At 39.1% G+C, this 15,427-nt stretch overlaps 1 protein-coding gene across 1 annotated transcript in view; it reads left to right on the top strand.

Moving 5' to 3' along the window:
- The first annotated feature begins 2,751 nt into the window (after positions 1 to 2,751).
- The window catches only part of clpb (caseinolytic mitochondrial matrix peptidase chaperone subunit B), a 35,147-nt gene continuing 22,471 nt past the window's right edge, over positions 2,752 to 15,427 (top strand). The window contains exons 1-3 of the mRNA XM_037775534.1: positions 2,752 to 3,214; positions 4,373 to 4,424; positions 7,979 to 8,065. Of these exons, the coding sequence (XP_037631462.1) occupies positions 2,752 to 3,214; positions 4,373 to 4,424; positions 7,979 to 8,065 (602 nt within the window). The remainder of the gene's footprint in view (positions 3,215 to 4,372; positions 4,425 to 7,978; positions 8,066 to 15,427) is intronic.

Genomic DNA, 15,427 nt, shown 5'->3' with positions numbered 1-15,427 from the left:
TTCCATTGCCGACCCTGACCTCTGACCTCCCGAGACAGGCGAGTGAGAGGAGACTTTTTTCACCATTCATTTGACAATTTGACAAACAAGAGTGCTCGTTCGTATTATTTATTCAGAAAGCAAAACAATATGTAAAGTGCAAAATTGACCGATTTATAAAAAGGGAAGAAAAGAAAAACTGGTGGTCATCATCAAGTAAAACTGCCAGTCAAATCCAAAATATGAAGAAGCCCATCTTGCTTTCAAATGAGCTGTCAATACAGCAAGATAGAATTGTGTTTGACGTTATTTCAATACAAGTTGTCTGCTTTGATGAGAAGTTTACCCTGTAACGAAATTAGTTTCACGTGTATTTGCCAATCCCTTCCTGTCCCTGCAACTGTGTAGCTGACTGTCTCAAGAAACACATAATCTCATTGTTGTTGAGATCAATAGTGAGTTTTAAAAATGCTTTATCAACAAGTTAGTGTGGGTAACTTCAGCTGTATTTGTTGGAGAGAATGGACGTATTGTCAGGTGTCTGCAATAGCAAGCCCGCACTGCCATTTTGATTTAGGGATTGCTGGTAAAGGTGCCAGTGGATTTATGATGGCAGAGCATGAATCATGTCTGGTGAGCCACAGTAAGCCTTTTGCCAGCACACAACATACCCATTTAATAAATTGTACAAACTGTACAAAACTGTACAAATTGTACAAACTACAAAACAGTAAATCTTAATAGTGTGACACATGGCATGCACTTATCAACATCTTTTTCCTACTCGACATACATGAACAGACATGAACTAAACAAATGAGAGAGGAGAAGGATGTTGAGAAAGACATGCCTGTTTATATTAGATAAAAGGTCTGAGATAGGAAAAGTAGAATGGATTAAAGAATGATTAGATAGTTTGATATTGTAATGAAAGCACAGAATTTCTGATGGGATTGAGCCATACTATTACATTTCACCATTATGTGTCCCATCGAGAAAATGAACCTAGGTAAATTAGCATGTGATTATAGTATATTGTTACAATGTCTTGACAGCTGTTTATCAGTGATTTTAAAGTTTACTCTCTCTCTCTTAGTCTTGAATTGTGTTGTCATTTTCCTGATTAAATGAAAATGTATCCAGCCATTCTCAATGTTTTTTCCAAAACTGAAGACACTTGATGAAGATGATGACATTTGCCTGCAATGGCCTGTGTACTATAGCCTGCTACATCAGCACTGTGCTTTAATGCCATCTGGCGGCCATGTTGAACTATCAAAGGTCAAACACACTGACAAAACAACTGCTTGTGTCATCACATTTATGTCACTGCCTGTGCTCTGTTATTCTCAGGTCCTTTACAATACATGTTCACGAAAGGACCAGAAATCCCAACCAGCACTCCAACCAACAGCTGTTCTATATTGTACTGAATGATCAAATGCAGGACAGCTATCCTGTAAATCAAGCGGGTATTTTAGGCAAGCACCTTTAAAAATAACCGTTAACGCTTGGCAACCTGGCAACAAGGTACGTCACTGCAGTTTAGCTTGATTTAAGCCAGGGGTCAGCAACCTTTACTATCAAAAGAGACATTTTAGACAAAAAAATAAAAAATAAAAATCTGTCTGGAGCCGCAAAACATTTAATCATTGTGATGAAGGGAACACAGTTTATAGTCTAAGTATATAGAATATAAGTCTAATGCAGTGAGGACCAAAGTGCAAATGTACTACGGAGTATTAGGACCATATTGAGGGAAAAAACATCTGAGATTTCCAGAATAAAGTCGTAATATTACGAGAAAAAAGTCGTAATATTACGAGAATAAAGACATAACTTTACAATAAAAAAAGTTGTAATATTACGAGAATAAAGTCATAAATTTAAGAGAAAAAGTCGAAATATTACGAGAATAAAGTCATAACTTTAAGAGGAAAAGTCGAAATATTACGAGAATAAAGTCATAACTTTAAAAAAAAAGAAAATAACACGTGAAATTATTACTTAATAATATTATGACTTTATTCTCATAATATTACGACTTTTTTCTCATAAACTTATGACTTTATTATCATAATATTACGACTTTTTTTCCCGTAAACCTATGACTTTATTCTCGTAATGTTATGACTTTATTCTCGTAATATTATGACTTTATGCTCGAAATATTACGACTTTATTCTTGAAATATTATGACTTTTTTTCTCGTAAACCTATAACTTTATTCTCATATTATGACTTTATTCTCGAAATCTTAGATTTATTTTTTTTTTCCTCAATGTGGTCCTAATACTCTGTCGTACTGTTGTACCATAGACCTACAACAATGATAAATAAAAATGAAATGTAAACAAAAAACAGTTATTCATTTCCACTAATTTTTATAAAATCACAGGGAGCCATTGGAGAGGAGCTAAAGAGCCGCATGAGGCTCCAAGGTTGCAAAGACCCCTGATTTAAGCGAACCCGGAAGTGCGTATCAGATACTCATCTCGCCATAAGCACCAGCCCTGACGCAGAAATGTCCAGTAAACAACATTTCCCAGAATGCACCGCGCGTTCCAGTGACATCTACGCTACACGATGAGGTGAAACGGTTGTTGTCGTCTCGGTGGTTGCTAAGTAGCTACCTGTAAATCAACGTATACCGGCTGTTAGATCGGGATTAACGCGGTGTCCCCGGTCTGTACGGGTGTGTGTTAACCCTCTGGATTTACCTCCAGACGGAGGGATTCATCTCCCGGTGTGTTTCGCGGTGAGTTCATCACCATGTTATCATCTATCCCCACCAGGCTCATCGCTCGAAGGTCGCGCAGCCTGTCACCGTGCAGCCGCGTGCTCCAGACCACCGCAACCCAGGGCAACCGGGAGACACCGGCAGAGACAATCAACCGCAACCCCATCGTGTCCACGTCCCGGGTGTCCAGACGGGGGATTCTAGCTGAAGACACCGCCGCTGTGATCACCAGTGTTGTGAAGCAGCCGTCGGTGCAGCAGTACCACCACCTCGCCACTAGATGGCTGTCCAGCCTGGAGAACCGCCGCAACTCCTGGGCGGCTCTGGCCAGCAGGGGGCGCAACACGGACCGGTACTGGGAGGAGAGAACCGGAGGAGGAGGAGAGGAGGGCCGGGGGACAGGCGGAGGAGCCAGCCGGGCAGGAGGGGCCTCTGTCGGGGTGCTGTCTGCTGCAGCCGTGGCCTTCTGCTTGAAGAAAGACTCTGATAACAAAGGTAGATACTAGATAGATAGATAGATAGATAGATAGATAGATAGATAAATAGATACTAGATAGATAGATAGATAGATAGATAGATAGATAGATAGATAAATAGATAAATAGATACTAGATAGATAGATAGATAGATAGATAGATGTACTTTATTGATCCCAAATAGGGGAATTCTTGTGTTACAGCAGCAGGTAATCCAGACAATGCACAGGAACAGTAAATATATATATCAACACTAGAGATAATATCAATTCAATACTTTTATTGCCATGTCAACCCACAGTTGATTGGAATTTGTTTCGGTGCAGTGCTCATTAAAAACAGACAAAAGACAAAAGCACACACATATAAAAAAAAACATAGTGTACATAGGAGACAACCACCTACATTTATACAATCATTCAGACCAATAACATACTAAAATGCTAAAACTATCTATAGTAAGATAAGATAAAATAAGATATTCCTTTATTAGTCCCGCAGTGGGGAAATTTGCAGTGTACAGCAGCAAAGGGGATAGTGCAAAAAAACAAGATGCATCAGCTAACACAGTAAAAAAAAAAGAGCTAAACAAAGTGTAACAAAATATGAACCATTTAAATAGAAGGAAGTATAAAAATAGGAGCAGTAAATACAGTATTGACAATAAACAGACTATTAACAAAATTGCACAAGTAGAAAATGATATTGCACGGTGAGAATGAATGAATGAATGAATTAAATTCCACCTGAAAATATCAGGTTATTGTCAGTTTTTGGTGTGTAAGTGGTCTACTGGGAGCATACCATACATATTAACACTATAGATAATATCTATAGTATACACAATATAAAGAATATATTAGAATACACTATAAATATACCAGACTACTACAACTAGCTTAAAAAAATAAAATATGAACATAATTGTTTTGCTTATTATTGACGAGTCACTTTATAAAGAAAATATTGTAAATTGAAATAAAAATATAACAATGTTGAGGGCCAGCAACTTTTGCACATTTTCACAAAGTGCACACAAGTATCATAGTGGTCAATTGAGCTGGATTTGGTTTAAAAAAACAGTATTGGTATATCCATAATTTGCTAATGTGTACTCAAGCTTTCTGTATTCTTCTTTGTGTAATATTTTCTGCATCTGTTTTTCTGCAATAACAAGGTGATGCTCTTCTGGAGGCAGCGAGGACCAATAACTCTCAAGATGTGGCCAGGTACCATACATACACACAGTCTTAATGACTAAGCATTTCACTGACTCTTCTTGTGTCCACAGTACGCAATGTTTGTCCACTTTTATATTAAATATACATATACTTCAAGTACATATTTCACAGACCTGTAGACACAACAACACCTTGCACATGCTCGTCCTATCAACATAGCATGGAGACGTGCCTCTCTCCATTGTGACCCACGTGATTCCAGGAGGCTACCAGGTGTAGTAAAGGTGTTGTAGATGTTAAATAAAAGATGTGACATGGCCATTTTTGTTGCATTTTGTTAATAGTCATCATGCCAGAAAACAGCAAATACTACCTTTTTAATTTGTCACAATGGCATTGGGCTATATGAGGATGAAAATACTTGCAAGTGGTTTTGAACTCAATCTGTAATTGCTAAGACAAAACTTAATTTCTGGACCCTTCTATGAAGCATGATGAATACTGGTTGATGTACATTTTCTGAAATTGATGGCTGAAGTGGAGCCAGAGGAAAGGAGTAAACTACCTGGCTGGATTAATTCTTAGCTCAAATTTATAAAGATACAGTATTTTGTGTTATCTTAAAGTCAGTTGGGAAAAGTGTTGTGATACTGATAAAACATCAACACGACAGATATTGTAGGATTTTGGTTATTGTAATTATGTAATTGTTTTCTTTGGCTGTGCTAAATTAAATGACTTATTATCATATCTATATTACTGATGATTTTTTTTGTCAGAGATCATATCCCCTGCCACTAATTATATTGTATACATATCAAAGAATTGAGACAGAAATAGTGTGATATTTAATTTTGTCTCAGCCTCGACTACATTTAACTCTATTTACTTGAATAAAGAAACCATGAGTGGTTCCACCCAAAGTGATCTTTGCAGTATAATGTCACTGTCAATCTCTAATGGGCTCTGGTTAGTAGAAAGTAGAGAGCATTTCCTCCACATGGCTCTTGCAAATTATCCATCATCTTCTGCTCTTTAGTGTTGTTCAGATCTCATAGCTTTGTATGAATCACAGATCATCTGCTGAGGCCAGTTTCTAGAAAGAGCTAGGATTACCTGCAGTTTCATCACATGTAGTTGTAGTCCCACCAATAACCACTAGGTGGAAGAAGAGGACCATCTGTGTTGTTTGCAGGATGGATGTCGCTCTCGGCCACTCAGAGCTCCATTCCAACAGTGTGCCTCGATTTGTTTTCCTCCTTCAGATTTGAAGATTTTTAAAGATTTTTTTTCTTTTAACACAATGCATTGCCTTTATCTACATTTTCTAAGTTACAGATTAAAATGCCCCCTTGCTCTGAGTCTCTTACAATTTCCCTGCATACTCAGCGACAGTCAACCAGAGCCACTCAAAAATGAGCATATCATGTCTTACACTACTCCTTTGTCCCATCTGTTCAGCTGATAATATTGCATTACAGATCTTGAGTAACTACGAAAGCAGACAGATGTGAACACACTGTAGTCGCAGGGTCATGATCCTAAAATTTGGCGTGGAAGTTCTGCTTGTGACACAATACTAAAGAGCCTTCAATGTGCCTTTTAAAGTAGTACCGTCGGTTACATAGAGTGCAGACCAACACATTGCTGCTCCTCTCTGTGCAATAATCGTGCTAATGTGGGTTAAATCAGTGCTTGTGTATGTACAGTGTGTCGTTGGGTATATAATATGAGCGTACATGTGTTTATCCATGTGTGTCTCCATTTGCTGGCTTGGGTTACCTGTGTGCCCGTGTGGCAGATGGTGTAGGTGAGAGTGCACTGAGACAGTCAGACACTCACAGATGTGTTAAGTGCTTTGGTTTAGTTTCTAGAAGTGGGAGAGTGTCGGGGTGTGTCTGCTGAGAGGCGGTGGAGAGGATAGAGGTCTCGTTTTCACACAAGCTTTGTAAAAGCTGTTGTGCTACAACTGTGGTGAATCATTATGTAATCTTGAGGTAGCATTTTAACATCGGATCTTGTGCTGTGTGAAAATGTTATTGGTTAAAACAGTTAATACCCCTCTTTGCAGTTTTATTGCAGCTAGGGCTGGGCGATATGACGATATATATTGTCAAAACAATATAATAAGGCATATCGTATCTATTTTTAGATATCGTTTCTATCGCAATATCGAATAAACAGCGACCGAACTGAGTTACTGCAATATTTACGTCATTTGGAGGATGCTTTACGTTCTGTGGTTATTTCACATAGACTCTTTATTTATCGAATAACCAGAAAATCTGCTATATATCGTGATATATATATCGTTATCGAGAGGTGAAATGACCTGTATTGGGATAAAAGATTTTGTCCATATCGCCCAGGATGTAGCTGCTGCAGTGGTGAGCTTCTTCTGCATGCAGAGCAGGCAGTGAAAACAGAGCCAGAGAGCATCAGAGCTGAGTGCAGACCAGACAGAGGCCACCGTGTTGACTGTAAACACACACACTGTCTAACTGCTCAGCACATGAGACGACAGACAGATCACTTACACACACACACACACACTTATAAGGACGGTGCCACTCCAGTACCTGATGTCATACCCTCGGGCAGAAAACTCAACACACACCTGGCTTACACACAAGACAGACACATTAACTGGTCAAGGTGTAAGTGTGCAGATAAAGACAAAGATATCATGGGCTGGTGTCATGCTGCTGTGTCTAACAAGGCAGGTCTTTGATACAGTCACACCAGCAGCTGTCCGGCTTCTTAGATGTTCATATTTTCTGGTTTCTTTACTCCTCTATGACAGTAAACTGAATATCTTTGAGTTGTGGACAAAACAAGACATTTGATGTTTGACGATTAATCGAGAAAATAATCGACAGATTAATCGACAATGAAAATAATCGTTAGTTGCAGCCCTAAAGCATATGATCGTATTTGTCTATGAGAATAAGTCACAGACAGTAAGTAGAAGAGAGTGCATCTAACAATTATATTCATTAACAATTCATCTTAAAAACATTTTTTACATTTGATTCATTGATTATTGTCAATAAAATGGTAGAAAATTGTTCACCAAAATGTCCGGGTGTCCAATGGGACGTTATGCGCAACTTATTTTGTCCAAAATCCAAAAGATATCCAATTTACAATCATGTAGAAACAGCAAATGCTCACATTTGAGGAGCTGAAACCAGCGAATGTGTGGCATTTTTTCTTGATAAATGACTTGAATTATTAACCGACTATCTAGATTGTTGTCAATTAACTTTCTGTCGATCAACTAACTGACACTAACTTTATAGAAATATTTAAATATTAGAACACATTAATATAAAATACAGAAAACAAACGATCTAAACTTTGAAATGAACACAAATTATACGCTCCAATGCAGAAACATTACACGCAATCACAATCACAATCACAATCACACTGACATTTAGACATTTGAGGACGTCATCTTGGGCTTTGGGAAACACTGATCAACATTTTCACCATTATCTGACATTTTATAGACCTTACAATAGCCTTACAATATTACTAATATATTGATACCACTACTATACGTTGATGTTAATGCTGATGTTTCTTTTTCCCTTCAGGCTGGTAAAAGAGGGGGTCGACCCAAACTACCGCCACCGTCTCGGTTGGACCGCTCTCATGGTTGCCGCCATGAACCGACAGCACAGGTCTGTGTGTGTTTCATCCAACTAAACCCACCGAACAAATCATGTGTCTTACAGTTCTGACATGCCCTCCCTTGTGAACCGTAATGTGCTGTTGTAGGGTTGTGTAGTGTTTTTGGTATCACGCAGCTGTCTGCATGAGTTCGTATGTGAGCATATGTCATCCATGTCCCCGCTCTAGTTGTTACAGTAGGTCTTTAGAAGTGCAAAGTGTGACTTTCAGACTGACAGACGGTCTTTCCCCGTTCCCCCGTCTCTCTGTCCAACAAATTAAATTAGCCTCCTGGCCCCCAGAACACACACAGCACGGAGAGGGGCCGAGGTTAAGGCCGGGCTAAATCCAATTTACAGGCTTCTTTCTTTTTTTCTTCATCGGGACTGTGTGGTCACTTTTTTTTTTATTTAAGGGCCCCATGTGTCCGTGAGAAGCATAATGTGACATTTGAATATGAAAATAGCTTAAAATGAGCTTACTTTAAACCTCAGGGTTACAGTTGCTGCCTCCTCAAGTTCGTAAGATAGTTCCAAAATAATAATGCAGCTAAAATGGAAACATCTGCCCCATTTAGATTTAGAAATGTGAGTGTGATTGCGTGTAATGTTTATGCATTGGAGCGTATCATTTGGGTTAATTTTAAACTTCAGATTATTTATTTTCTGTATTTTATATTAATGTGCTCTAATAATTAAATATTTCTATAAATTTAGTGTCGATTAGTTGATTGACAGAAAGTTAATTGACAGCAATTTAGATAATCGGTTATTAGTTCAAGTCATTTGTCAAGAAAAAATGCCTTTCACTCGTTCCAGATCCTCAAAATGTGAGAATTTGCTGTTTCTACATGATTGTAAATTGGATATCTTTTGGATTTTGGACAGAATTAGTCACACATAACGTCACACTGGACACCCGGACATTTTGATTAATAATTTTCTGCCATTTTATAGACAATGATCAATCAATCAATTTTAAAAATATTGTAAGATGAATTGTTAATGAAAATAATTTTTTATTTTATATTTTCTTGATTAATCGTTTAGTTGTTTGGTCAATAAAATGTCAGAAAATGGTGAAAATTTTGATCAGTGTTTCGCAAAGCCCAAGACGACGTCCTCAAATGTCTTGTTTTTTTACCACAACTCAAAGATATTCAGTTTACTGTCATAGAGGAGTAAAGAAACCAGACAATATTCACATTTAAGAAGCTGGAATCAGAAAATGTTCACTTTTTTTTCTTAAAAAAATCACTCAAACCAATTAATCGATTATCAAAATAGTAAATAATTTGTTTACGGTATGCCTTTATACTTACATGACGTGTGCTGAGTGATTGTGTGATGTGTTTTCGGATACAAATTTGGTTGTTTGAGTCTGTACGCACTGTTTGTGTGTGTGTCACTGCCCTGTCTTGTGTGTGTGTGTGTGTGTGTGTTATGAGTGCTATAACTCAGCGAGGCAGTGACACTCCTCTGTGTTTAATCCCGTCCTCGAACCCCCCAGTGAGCCGTCACTGCTGCAGGGAAGACAGAACATCGGTTCACACACATCAGTCACACGTGTCTCACAAACACACACACACACACAAGTGAAGGATGCATGTGTGAATGCACGCACGAAAACACACACAGACGAGGGGAGTTTATACCAAATATCTTACAGGCCAACTGCCTATTACTCAGTCACACACAACTTTATTTGCAGCCGTTAAGTGAAAACACAGGGAGCATTACTCATGAACGAGGTCTAGCCGGTAGCTAGGATGTCAGCACGGATCTTATTGTTGAATAACTTCAGCCCTCCCTCACGCTGTATTTATATTTTCCTGGACAAGAAGTGATAACCAAGAGACAGAAGAGTGGTAGAGGAAGCTGTTTGTGGGTGTAGCGTCCACCAGGCAGCCTCTCTGGCGTTCAGAGGTCGAGGTGCGTCTGTGTGTGAGCGAATCCGAGGTGGAGTAGAGGGGTGTGTGTAAGAATTAAAGGGTGAGACATCGTGGGGGCGTGTGTTTGCTTAGCTTTGATGTGGGGCTAAATCAGGGAGGCGCAGGGCCTGGCCCACTATTTGCACTCTTTAACACACAATACCCATCTCCATCTCTCTTTCTCTCCCTCCATCCCTCCCTCGCCGCATTCACGTGCACAATGAGCGCTCGGCCGAGTGTAACGCCTGTTGACCGTTCCGACCTGTCGGCCGAGTGACTCGACGGGGAGGGAGGGGGACGAAACGAGGGCGAGCGACGAGTGGCTCGTTGGGGAAGAGAGAAGTTTAGATGTGGAGAGAGAGTGATGTGGAGTGGGATTATGGGTTTGGGACCGGGATTAGCGGTGAAAATCACCAGAGAGCTCCCAGTAAAATATTCTCATCATTTTGTCACGATATAACACTACTGTGATGGTAAGCATCCTGGTTTAGTGAGGAATCAGTTACCATACATCATTGTTTCTTACATGTACTCTTAAAAAAATATTCCCTCAGATTGGCGCTGATAATATAAAAAAAAAAAACTTCAAGGGTATTCTACACATTAAAACCACATTAATACGTTTTCTTGTAATGATTTTCAACATGTGTACACTGCTTATGTTTTCTACAAAGTATTAATTTTCATAAGAATGAAGTGCTGGAAATGAGGGATCATTAACTACCTTTTTTATTTCACAGCTAAACAGCAACCATGCAGTGATTTAAGAGAGTAATAGCTGTTGAATGTTGGACATGAACTTCACCACTTTGCACAGCCAATTCAACAGAGAAATAATGACAGAGTTTAAGCGGGTTAGATTTAATAATTAGGCTTCCTAAATGCTTAAAAGGAGATCGGTCTTTGACAAATTCTGGTTATATTGTACAAGCTGTTATTGTTAGGGTTAGGTTGATATGGAGAAAATCAAATATCACAATATTTTTGACCAAATACCTCGATGACGATATTGTAGGGTTGACCATTGGTGCTTTTTCTAAATATTTACACAATGAGATTTTTGATAAATAATCATCAGCAATGTGGATATAATGACTAAGTGGGTAAAGGCAATTAAAAAAAACAGCTAGAACAGTCTGGTAAGTTCAGAAAATTACATCACTTAACTGTAATGCAGCCTTTAAAACGAGGAAACACTTATGCCATATTATGATATACAAAATCTAAGATGACATCTAGTCTCATATCACGATATCGATATTGTTGGCACACTTTGAGCTGTAGACAAAGAAATGCACTTAATAATGTGGTATTATGGACTACCTGATGACCATACACCCTTGATAGGCACCTTTACTGTATATATATTATGTCTTTCTTTGATAGAGATGGGGAAAACACACCGAGCTAAGTCGTGCACAATTGCAACCATTCAAATCACGATGCCACAGGACAGCATGGCAAGGTCAAATCAATTTTATTTATACAGCCTAATATCATAAATCACAAATTTGCCTCAAGGGGCTTTAAAAACTGTACCGCATACGACACCCTCCGTCCTTAGACCCTCGATTCAGATAAGGAAAAACATTTTTTTTTAACAGAATAAATGGAGTAAACCTCAGGAAGAGCAACAGAGGAGGGATCCCTTGGAAGAAAATAAATATATAAAGAAAATACTTGGAAGAAAACGCAGATGCAGCTTAATAACATTACATTTTGACCATTCAGGTTATTTGGCTGAAACAATAATAAAAAAAAGTGCAGTAAACCTCTTTCCCTGGCATCCACCTGACCCCAGGTGTGCACCAGGTGAGATGAGGTCAAGTGAGGTCTAGCGTCTGGGCCAGGTGGTCAGAGACATGGATGGTCAGTTCGGCTCGGGTGTCTATTATAGCGAGGGACAGACGGATGTGTCCATTTCCTGTCTTCCCTCCAGGGCAGGATGGAAAACTAACACCGGCCCCCGGCAGTAACACCACAGTCACCTGCTCCGATCGGCACGAGCTGAAGGGTTAAAGCTACCGGCTTGTAAAGTGAACAGTGGTCATTATTGCAAGCTTTTGATACGAGAGCTGGATGGTGGTACAGCACGGAGAAAAACGTCCTTTAACTGTTTCATTTTGCAACCCAAAAAAAGGAAAAAAATTGCAAAAAATATGTCAACAAATATGAAAAAGCATGGGGGAAGGGAAAGCAGCTAGTTAACTCCCTCCTCATTTAACTGACGCACATTTGTCTCAGTTTAGCTCTGAAAGTAAACATTGTTTCGGTACTTATAAGATTGTATTAGGAAGTCTGTCATTTTAACTTTTGGCCCACTCCTTTAAAATGAGAGTTTAACCTAATTAACCCCTGCATGCCTTCAGTTTGGCCTCAAATTAGTGCTGCAACTCTCCTCCTAAATGTCCCAAATAAAGTTAGCCACTTGATCATCAGTTGATTAGTAAAACTATCAACTGTTTTCAAAAGCTCATTAGTTTTAGCGCTATCTTGTATAATTAAATCTCCCTCTTTCATCTTTTTAGCTGCACTTCCCTCCTTTCATCCACTCCTCCTCCTCCTCCTTCTCCTCCTCCTCCTCTCTGCAGTTTTCCTCTCTTTATCCCTCCATGTTTACCTTCCTGATGCCATTAACCCTTTTCAGACCATCTCATTTCTTCACACAGTCCTGCCCAGCCTCGTGTGACCAACCGTAGTTTGAGTTTGTGTCTCGGAGGATGCATCGACGTGTTTGTAGAAGTGCTTGCAAGGGTGAGAGGAGAGCCCTCCGTGGGTCACGGCCCCCCTGCCGCCCCCAGCCACAGTGATACAGTAACAAAAGGGGACCCCCCGATAGTCCTTTATACCCCCTCAGCAAGGTCAGACACAAAGACCTGGCCGGGCTGTTCTCAGCCTCGCTCTCACACAGGAACACACAGGTTCTGTAGCGACGACACAAACTACCAAAGTCTGCTCCGGTTTTTATTCTGCTCATGGAGATGAGGGGACATTCTTTTGGTTTTTTGTTTTACTGATATACTGGAGTCATGTGTTTGGATGGTACACTGTAGGGCTGGGTAATATGGAGAAAATCAAATATCACAATATTTTTGCCCACACACCTCGATATCGATATTGCCACAATATTGTAGGGTTGACCATTAGTGCTTTTACAAAATATTTACACAATGAGATTGATAAATAATCATCAGTAATGTGAATATAATGACTAAGTGGATAAAGGCAAATAATAGAACAGCTAGAACAGCCTAGTAAATTCAGAAAATATCACTTTACTGTAATGCCGCCTTTAAAACCAGGGAAAGACAACGCTTATGCCATATTACGATATCTAAAATCTAAGATGATATCTAGTCTCATATCATGATATCGATATGTTGCTCAGCCCTAGTACGCTGTGATTTTTGAGCCAGCACTGGTACCCCAAACAGACATTGTTATTTAAGAGCTGAAACGTTCATTTGATAAATTAGTCACTGAATATGTTGATTATCCATTGACGTCATTTGCTGGTTCCAGTTTCTCAAATGTTAAAATTTGAAGCTTTTCTTTATCATTTTTAAAAGTAGACAAAGTATCTTTTTGTTTAGACTGTTGGTCAGATGAACAAGCGATTTGAATACAACACATCGGGCTTTGGGAAATTAAAATAGTAGTATACTATTTTCTAATGAACATTTTATAGAGAAATTGAAAACAATGAATGTGCAAAAAATGTGCAGACTCATCTTTAGTGAAAATAAAAACGTTGGTTTCATCCCTAATTCCATTTATTGATAAATGCTTCAAAATGTACTGCTTCAATCTGTTGTCAAAAGTTTTATATTAAAACCAGTACTTAATGTATGTTACTATAACTTTAATTTCACTAGGGCTGCAACTAACGATTATTTTCTCGGTTAATCTAACGATTATTTTCTCGATTAATCGATTATTAGTTTAGTCAATAAAATGTCAGAAATGTTTTGTCCACAACTCAAAGATATTCAGTTTACTTAAATTACTCAAACTGATTAATTGATCATCAAAATAGTTGGCAATTTATTTAATATTTGACAACTAATCGCTTAATCGTTGCAGCTCTAAAATATTTTATGATTTTAATACATTCTTGCCCTGTTAAAATATCTTCAGATTTCCTTTAAAACCAGTACTTTACTGTATGTTACTATGACTTTAATTTCACACCTCACCTCACCTCACCATCAGAGTTGACATGTGAAGCCGTAGCCTGTTAATGTGGTCAAGTGTAGTAGCTCTAAAAAATGAGTCCACCTCATCCATCTATGAATAATCATTTTACTCCATTTAAACCCTCTCAGGCCTCCTGCCATAACCATTTAGCTGAAAATGATCCATCACTCCCTCCCAGGCTGCATTACATAGTCACAGGTTTAATGGCAGCCAGCAGCGTACTGGCAGGGTTCATGTTTCGGCCATCGGCCCCCGTTCTCGCTCTCAGCGGGCGCGGCAGACTAGCTGACTGGTTTTCGTCTGTGTCTCAATGTCAAAGCCAACGCACACGTTCACGGTGGTAAATGTAAAGCGAGTGTGTTCTGTAGACGGAGAGACGGTACCTGGAATGTCCGTTGGGTCACAGTGAGTGGTGTTGCCGAGGTGTTTGTTCTTTAAGGCGGTACGCTCCAATGAAGGGCTACACACAAACACACAGACCCCCCCTCCCATCCCACACACACATACACAACGGCGCCGGAAACAGGCCCGACCCTTGCCCCCTTCAATGTACACATATGTACATGTTACAAAGCAGACTACTGTGTAGTGAAGAAGGGAAGGAGGGAAGGCGGCTATTGGAGTGTATCCACCGTAACGGGACGGACTAGAAATGGAAGTCAATCAGGTAGATATTTACATCGGTTTGTTTTCAAGCTGTGAGGACGGGAGAAACTTTGTTAAAGGGTCAAGGTTATGTTTGGTCTGCATCCTACTTCCTGTAACCTGACTACATATTTAGATGCTGTGACACATGCTTGCCTGTGTTTTTAGGAAACCGTAAAGCTTGATTAGGGTTGGGCACTTTGACAATACATATTGTGAGATGATTATACCGAGGTAGCTATCCCTTCAATATCTTTGGTTGTATTAGGTCATTGTTGTAAATGAGAAAGCTGTGGATTTACAAAATTTTGCAATAAATATAAACTTTTATTTGTTTTTAATTCACTGGATTCACCAAAAACCGGGGACCCTCAGATATTTCATCTATAAACCGTTTTTTAATTGCCAGAAAATTAGCTATATCATGATATATGTTGATATAACAATATAAATGTACATATTTTGCGATGGAAGACGTTATCCATATCGCCGACCCGTAGATTTGATTACATCCCTAAGCAGTGCTGGCTGTACAGAAATATGACTGTGTCTGTGTGCATGTGTGCATTCATAAAATACAAGTCGTAGGCAGGATTATTAC

Source organism: Sebastes umbrosus, chromosome 7 (genome assembly GCF_015220745.1).
Source record: "Sebastes umbrosus isolate fSebUmb1 chromosome 7, fSebUmb1.pri, whole genome shotgun sequence".
NCBI classification, from domain to species: Eukaryota; Metazoa; Chordata; class Actinopteri; order Perciformes; family Sebastidae; genus Sebastes; species Sebastes umbrosus.
The sequence above is the reverse complement of the archived record's forward strand: the minus strand, read 5'-3'. Positions and strand labels throughout refer to the sequence as shown.